We start from the raw sequence: 8,251 nt of genomic DNA on the forward strand, positions 1-8,251 counted from the left end.
AGATAATGGTTCATTGGAATTAAATCCCTTTGCCTATGCAGCTGAAAAAAGATCGAACACGCAGCGACCTTCACCCGCGGATAGTTAGCCTCCATTGGGATGATTTGGGGGGGGGGGGGGGGGGGGCTTACATAACATACACTAATGTTTTTATTTAATATCAATGTTAAATGATGAACAGAAAGTTTAAAAAGTAGCATTAATTGGAAATAGAAAACTTTTCTAACATTGTAAATGTCTCTACTGTCACTTTTGATCAATTTAATGTATCCTTGCCAAGTAAAAGTAATTAACGGTTTTGAATGCTGTCACACTATATTCTTCATATTGATAGAAATTATATAAAAGACCAGTAACACAACAGTGTTAGACTAAGTGTATGTAAGATTGTGGCCAAAACTGGTACTGCAATCACTTTCAAATGACTGTACTGTATTGATTACGGTGTATCCCCTCTCCTCCTCCCCCCTGAATCGAGGTTGCCAGATCGGCTGCAGGATCAGTACACTGTAAAAAAAAAAAAAGTGTTGTTTTTTGTTGGTTTAACTCAAAAAAGTAAGTAACCTGGTTGCCTTAAAATTTTGAGTTTATTGAAATTAAAAATTTGAGTTGATACAATGAAGGAAATTTTTTTTATAAATAGAAACTCAAAATATTTTTGTATCTGAACCACATAAAAAATTTGATAAATCATGAAAATAGCGCTATTTGGCATATTTCACTGCGTCTTCAGAAATAAAACACACACAATTACCCAATATGCTTACATAATCTTTTAATAATCTTTTAATAAAGTTCAAAAAATGTTCATTGTATTAACTCAAAATTTTAATTTCAATGAACTCAAAATTTTAAGGCAACCAGGTTACTTTTTTTCCAAATAATGTTTTACAGTGTAGGAGCGTTTGTGCAGCTGTAGTAACTTGAGCAGAGCTGGCAACCCGGATGCTGAAACACTACACTGTAAAAAAAAAGAGGCAAATTTCGAACTTTTGCAGTACAATCGACTTGGATGTTTAAGTTATTTCAACTTAAATTATGTTAAACTGACTTTAAAAAATGAGTTACATCTTGTATAACTAATAAAAACAAGTTTAACATTTCTTAACTTATTTTGATGAGTTAAAACAATGTAAAAACATATTAATTAATATGATTTCTTAATGTCTAGTGACATATCAGGGTCATTTTATGATTCATTGAAATACATTTCTTACATACAGTTCCTTTAAACACATGAAAATAACCAGAGAGTGTTTTCAGCTCCGAGGTGTTGTGATGGCTTTCTTAAGGTTGATAGCAGCTTTGATGCGGTTTTGACTGACTGCTCCCCTTTTAGATGCTCCACCCCTTCTGTCCTTCACCTTTGAAGGATTTGACAGTTTTCTCAGAATCTCTAAATTTAGCAGAGAGAAAGATTACATTTCAAAGAGAGCTAACAACTACAAAATAAAGACATTTACGGTAGTCTAATATACCTAACAAAATTGCACCATGTTAACAGAACCAAAATAAATATTTCTACACATTGTAAAAACTGCTGTGATTAGTAAACATGTCAATTTAAATCTGTTACAAACAAGTGTTTTTCTTGATACTAAATTCTCCATATGAATAAGAGAAAAAATAGAAGCATTGCCTTCTAGCTCAGGGTAACTTGTGCCAAAATCATACACTGCAGAATACTTAGGACCTTCACTGCCCTCAACTCCTGTACAAGAGAACATACAGTGTTTTTAGTGATTTTTATCACAGTTGTTGTGATTTCTGATGTACTTGAAGTGGGCAAGGGGAAAACTCACGGTAGACACGTAATGGAATATAACTCTCTCTCTCCTTCAGCAAACTGCTAGCGAGGTCTGTGCTCTGCGCTTTCTCTGCCAAGTTCACAAGCTCTCCCGTTCTGTCCATCAAGTCCACAGTCTCTACGTAGATATACAGAGAACAGTTCTTTTTTATATGTCCTACACTGGTGAGTCGGTTTCACTTCAAATTAACAGTGTGATATTTTTAGTGTTGCTTGGTGTTGAACAAACCCTATAAAGAGCAATCACACAGAACACCTTAGAAACTGCATCTAAAAGCCAATTACCACCGCACCAACAGATGCTGACTAGCACCGACAATCACCAGATTACAGTATACGTCATTACCAGCAAATCCATGACCAGACAAACGGCAACAGGGGTAACACAATGACCTAACAAACAAAGTGTGTGTTGCCGTTGGATGGTGTCTGTTTGTGCGGTGTGAATAAAGTGCGGTGTAGCCTTAATAAACACTAGATACACCTTAGCATTATAGTGGGTTTTATATACCAGTAGGAACACAACATGTATGTAGAAAACAAGAATATGTAAGAATCTAAGATTTTAAATTATTCTTACGTTAATTTTTTTTTGTAACTGAATTCATCTTCCTTGTCAACCCATGCTTGACCTGAGCTGAAGCATAATTTGATTTACCTTGGGGATCCAGATTGCATTTTTCTTTTATACAGTGGATGAAGTTTATAATCTTGCAATTTAGGTTCAATATCTCTTCTCTTCCCTCTGTAAGAAATATATATTTCAAAGCATTTATACTATAACAACAAAGAAACTTTGTGTAATATACAGAAAGTTTAAAATAAATAAATAATTTATTCAGCATTAAATTGACCAAATTCAATATATATTCAATATACTATTTATCGCATTTGAGTATTGAGTAACTATGTCAAAAGTGGCTGGCATTTGTAATGTTACAAAGAATTTTGATTTAATAAATGCTGTTTGATTGTACTTTCTATTGATCAAAGAATCTGTAAAGAAAAATGTAACAATTGTTTTCAACATTGATAAAAATGTTCCTTGTGCACCAAATCAGCATATTAGAATGATTTATGAAGAATCACTGAAAATTCAGCTTTGCTAACAAAGGAATGAATTACATAAAAAAAAAGAAGAAAAAAAAGAAAATTATTTTAAATTGCAATACTACTAAATTGCAATAATACTAGTACATGTATTTTACATTTATTTTTGATTAAACAAATGCAGCCTGGGTGAACATGAGACTTCTTTAAAAACACAAAAACAGACCCCTAGATGTAATATAAATGCTGCATATTTATAAATCCTGCACTTACCACCAAATATCACGGTAATGAACATCTCGGAAGTGAAGTTTTCTGTTGCTAAAATGCTCACTATTCTCTGAGCAGCCTGCTGTAATGAACGTGTCTGTTCACACATGTAAAAGTCAGTTGAATGTTGTTGACTACAGCCATTCCAAGAGACAAAGCCCTGGTTTATGACGAATGCTGAAAAGTTCTTATGTACTGAATATAATTGGCAGACTAGACTCAATGTAACCAGAATTTTTCCAGCTGTGCCACCACTGAACTATAGATGAACTCCCCTCCTGGCCTAGAATCTGCATTACATAAACAGCACCATATTACCCAGGCTACATTATTCACTCTCTATTACTCTATTCTCTCTCTCTCTCTCTCTCTCTCTCTCTCTCTCTCTCTCTCTCTCTCTCTCTCTCTCTCTCTCTCTCTCTCTCTCTCTCAAGGGGAAGAGAGAAAGGGTTCTTTTTATGAAGCAGACCAGTCTGATTTGTCTCCATGGAGTTAGTACACAGACAGACAGGTTCTTTGATACTTTGAAGTACTTCTCCAGGACATGTCTAGCTGAGTGTTGAGCAGATCTATAGTCTTTTTTCCCATGACTTTAAACATAACACAAACAAAACAGCACAGCACAGTTGTGGCTATTTCAGTATTAACTTGGGAGAAGTTATGCCATAAGAAATGAGTCTTGAAGGACCAATAGGTTAGCCAACTTCATTAATTTAAATGTCTTTTGCAATTTTGTCCCTGTACTCTAACTGCATGAACCTTGAGTGCAACTTCCATACTGCCAAATGTGAGATGAACCATAAAAACAATCTGGTTTTCTATAGACGCCTTCAGTCAATTTCTATAAATGCCTTCACTAAAAAGACATTTATGATGATACAGAAGATTGCTGTTCTTTTGTACATTCTATTGATCAATGAATCCTGAAAATGGCTATCATGGTTTCCACAATAATATTAAGTTTCAATTAAAATATGAAATATTAAACTTCAACACTGTTAATAATAATACATTTTCAAGAAAGTTTATTTGAACAGCAAATCAGCATATTAGAATGATTTCTAAAGGATCTGGAGTAATGATGCTGAAAATTCAGTTCTCTTTCATAGGTTAACTCAACGCTGTGAAATGACGCATATGGGGTACGCCCATGGTCGTGCCGATTGTCTGAAGCCCTTATAGAATCACGCCAATTCATTGGCTGATGGCGTAGCGCCGCCCCTCTAGCTCATCACTTTTGAGCTATACTGTTGTGCGCGCCATCTTCTCCCCAGATTTCTCTGCCTTCACGAGGCGGTAGCATCGCTCCCTTCGTGTGATTTATCTGACACTTAAAAACTGAATTTAAGCATCTTTCTCCTTCACTACTTCAGCGACCACGGATAGCGGAACTTTGTTCTCCTAACTGGTGAAGTATACGACGGAGTTTCGTAGTTGCCCCGCCGTGCACTCGCTCTACTCGAGCGATGACCTGCATGGTAAGTGATATATTATATATTATTTTATACATTTATGTATATGGGCCTGCCCACGTGCGTGAGGTGCGTGCGTGGCTCAAGGCACTTCGAAATGCGAATATCGCTATGTACTCCCTCTTGAAGAGGTATTTTAAACCGTTTGATTCCCCTGCGTGCGCCCGAGGCGGCTAGGCTTCCCTCGACCGCGGCCTGGGGTTCAGATGTTTAGCTCTAGGACATCAAGTGTGAGCGGGCTATTTCCCTTCTCTCACTCCCTCTCCCGAGCGCGCACGCGCGCTTAGCGAAGTTTTTCCGCTTGTATGCATGCACGAAACTATTGATCCCCAGTCCGGAAGCACGTAGACCGTTTCTTTCGGCCTGGCTTACACTTTGCTTACAACAGCCCCCGACTCAGAGGATTTCGGGCCTGTCTCGTTTGACTAAGCTTTCCCGCCTGGCGGCCAGGAAAATGCGCGGCCTTTGTGGCCTACTCCCTCTCCCAAGCGCGCGCTTAGCAAAGTTTTTCCGCTTGTATGTGCGCACAAACTATTAATCCCCAGCCTCGAAGCACGTGATACCATTTCTTTCAGCCTGTCTTACACTTTGCTTACGACAGTGTCCGACTCCGAGAATTTATTCCGACTCCAAAAAAAAAGCGCGGCCTACTCCGAGCTCGTCGACGCGCTTTGCGCGCGACTGAAAACCTTGCGATCAATTGGCCTTATGTTCCCGAGAATCACAAACGTCTAAGCCCGATGAGAGATTTCTAAGTGTGCTAGTGCGTATCGCATGTTGATAAGGAAACTGTCGTTTTTCAGCGATCTGCACAACTCTCCAGATCCTGAAAGCAGCCGTTTTCCGGCCACCTTCTAATGCGGTAGCCGCTCACTTCACCATTCTCTTTGGTTCTGTGGAGCACAGTTATTCTGCCATTCCGGCGATCTAAGTCACACTGGCCTCTCATCTTCAGCTGTTTAGAGCTCCGCATAGCCAAGGATTTTGGCCTTATGGGCTACTAAGCACACCACGCGAATAGGGCGCTTGGTGGCTGATCTGGTGGCCGCTTTACGCCACCTTTGGTAAAACCTCACTGAGATTCGCAACAAGGCTACACACTTCAGTTTTGCCGCAACCCGACCCCACCCGTTCAGTGGGGTCCTCCATACTGTAGTAAAACAGCGCCCCAGAGGCTTCTGTTCAACAGGAGGAGCTGTCCTCCCTTCTAACAAGGGAGTGATAGAGGAAGTCCCGTCTACGGCCGTAGAGTGAGGATTTTTCAGCCGTTACTTCTTGGTTTCCAATAAGGATGGCGGTGTGCGGCCCATATTAGACCTCTGACGTCTGAACTTTTCCCTCCTCATAGGGAGGTTCAAGATGTGGACACTGAAGTCTATAAAACATTGCCCAGGTTCGTGCAGGGGAGTGGTTCGTGTAGATAGACCTGTAAGATTCGTTTCCATAATCAGGTCATTCAACGACACAGAAAGTTCCTCAGGTTTGCCTTAGGAGGGAAGGCTTTCCAATACAGGGTGCTCCCCTTCGGTTTGCTCTGGCACCAAGGACGTTCACTAAGTGTGTGGATGCTGCTCTTGCCCCGCTGTGGCTCCAGGGCATCCGCATACTCAACTACCTGGACAATTGGCTCTTATTGGCCCAGTCCAGAGAGATGGCAAATGATCATAGAGACTCTGTGCTTCGTCACGTCCGTTCCCTTGGCCTAAGAGTAAACACTGTTAAGAGTGTGTCCTTACCATCCCGACAGACCACCTTTTTAGGGGTCTGTCTGGATTCCGTGTCAATGCAGGCCCGTCTGGCTCCAGTCATGTTGGAACAGGAAGAGGCCCTCCCCAAACTGTTCCCACAAAATCCAGAGCATGAAATTATCCAAAATGTCTTGTTTTGCTTAAGTAGATTTCCTTCCACTGGAACTAGGGGTCAAGACCAACCCCTGAAAAACAACTTCAAAAATAATTCCCCCTCCACCAAACTTTACACTTGGTACAATGCAGTCAGGCAAGTACCATGCTCCTGGCAACTGAGCCAAACACAGACTCATCCATCGGCTTGCCAGTCAGAGAAACGTGATTTGTCATTTCAGAGAACATGTCTCCAATGCTCTAGATTCCAGTGGGGATGTGCTTTACACCACTGCATCTGACACATTGCACTTGGTGATGTGAGGCTTGGATAGCTGGTCACCCATGTAAACCCATTCCATGAAGCTCTCTATACACTGTCCTTGAGCTAATCTGAAGGCCACACAGAGTTTGGAGTTCTGTAGCTACTGAGTCTGCAGAAAGTTGGCGCAATATGGCTGCCGTTGCATCATCCAGGTGGATGCTGCACATTGGGGGTGGTTGATGAGATTCCCCATTCTATGTACAGCGCTTTGAGTGCCTAGAAAAGCGCTATATAAATGTAATGAATTGTTATTATTGATTTTATACACCTGTGTCCATGAAAGTGATTGAAACACCTGAATTCAATGATTTGGAGGAGTGTCCCAATACTTTTGGCAATACAGTGTATATTAAAAAAAGAAAACAGATATATTAAATTTATGTTTTTTGCTGTATTATTGTTGAAATACATACAGCCATGATGAGCATATGTGACCTCTTTTTAAAAACCTTTTAAAAAATCTTACTGACCTTAAACTTTTGAATGGTAGCCTAGTTGAGAACCACTTGTTTTATAACACGATGGCCGATACACAACTCTGGCCAGAATAACAGCCATTGAGAAACAAACAGCAACTTCCCCATGACAACACAAGATTAAGCAGGCATAAGCTCAGATTCCAGTTATACCTAACACCGCTTTTCAGAAAAAAAATGTTATCAGTGTGTAAACATTATTAGCTTCATCAACAGGTATTTTCCACAACTTTAGATGCAATATGACGCTTTATGTCAAAGATTAGACCAATCAGCCTGTTTGCTTAGCTCAATAAAAGCTTAATGTATGCCAAAGGTTATCCTGTTTTTATATACATCTACATATATCCTTTTTACTCGCGGCTTTCCCACAGCATGTCAATTGAGGCATATAGAGCAGATATAAATAGTTACTGCAACACAAATAATGTAGGTCTGAAGAACAAATTGCTATTGTTGATAAGAAGATCCAAAAGCTCTGCTGACACACATGGAGTCGAGCCCAGGAGCCACAATCCGAGTTCAATAGGATTATGGGAGGAACAGGTTAATTTAACATCCATTTGTGTCAGCTCACACTGAGCCTTTGTTTGCATTGATTACTTTAAATGTTTTTGTTTAAAATCTTGTCAGGATTGACAGCAGTTTTGAACACCCAGATGATTGCCTGATTCAGTTCAAAATTAATGAATAAGACAGCCTGCAAATGGTTCAGTTTGAATCAGGTGTGCTTAAAGTAAAGCCACCCTTGATTTTTTTAATCTATTTTTTGGTTTGGTTTGACACTGTTCCTATGTGATATCGTACTCGGTTACTTTCGTAACCTCGGTTCCCTGAGAGAGAGGAACGAGTATTACGTATGGGAAAAACTCCTTTTCTCGAGAATGTGAAGCAAAACTTTTAATAAAGGTATCTATGTAAAGCGCAGTGAGCTGCACGGCCATAGCCCAGCGCGAGGAGCGCTCTGATTGGCCGGGCTGCGGCAACTGCAGGAACCTATGGTGAGGCGG

The 8,251-nt window shown here is 40.0% G+C and overlaps 1 protein-coding gene across 2 annotated transcripts; it reads right to left on the minus strand.

The window, feature by feature from the left end:
* Positions 1-208: 208 nt before the first annotated feature.
* LOC137038157 (uncharacterized protein C22orf15) lies at positions 209-3,904 on the minus strand. Of its 2 annotated transcripts, XM_067412602.1 has the most exons (5): positions 3,131-3,904; positions 2,466-2,552; positions 1,803-1,925; positions 1,640-1,711; positions 209-1,396 (listed from the first exon to the last, which is right to left on the minus strand). In XM_067412602.1, exons 1-5 carry the CDS (start codon positions 3,234-3,236, stop codon positions 1,260-1,262), a joined length of 525 nt encoding a protein of 174 aa, XP_067268703.1. In that variant the 5' UTR covers positions 3,237-3,904; the 3' UTR covers positions 209-1,259. The 2 variants fall into 2 exon arrangements, with proteins under 2 accessions (XP_067268703.1, XP_067268704.1); XM_067412603.1 differs by lacking the exon at positions 2,466-2,552.
* Between the last annotated feature and the right edge of the window lie 4,347 nt (positions 3,905-8,251).

This window comes from Pseudorasbora parva, chromosome 13 (genome assembly GCF_024679245.1).
Source record: "Pseudorasbora parva isolate DD20220531a chromosome 13, ASM2467924v1, whole genome shotgun sequence".
Taxonomy (NCBI): domain Eukaryota; kingdom Metazoa; phylum Chordata; class Actinopteri; order Cypriniformes; family Gobionidae; genus Pseudorasbora; species Pseudorasbora parva.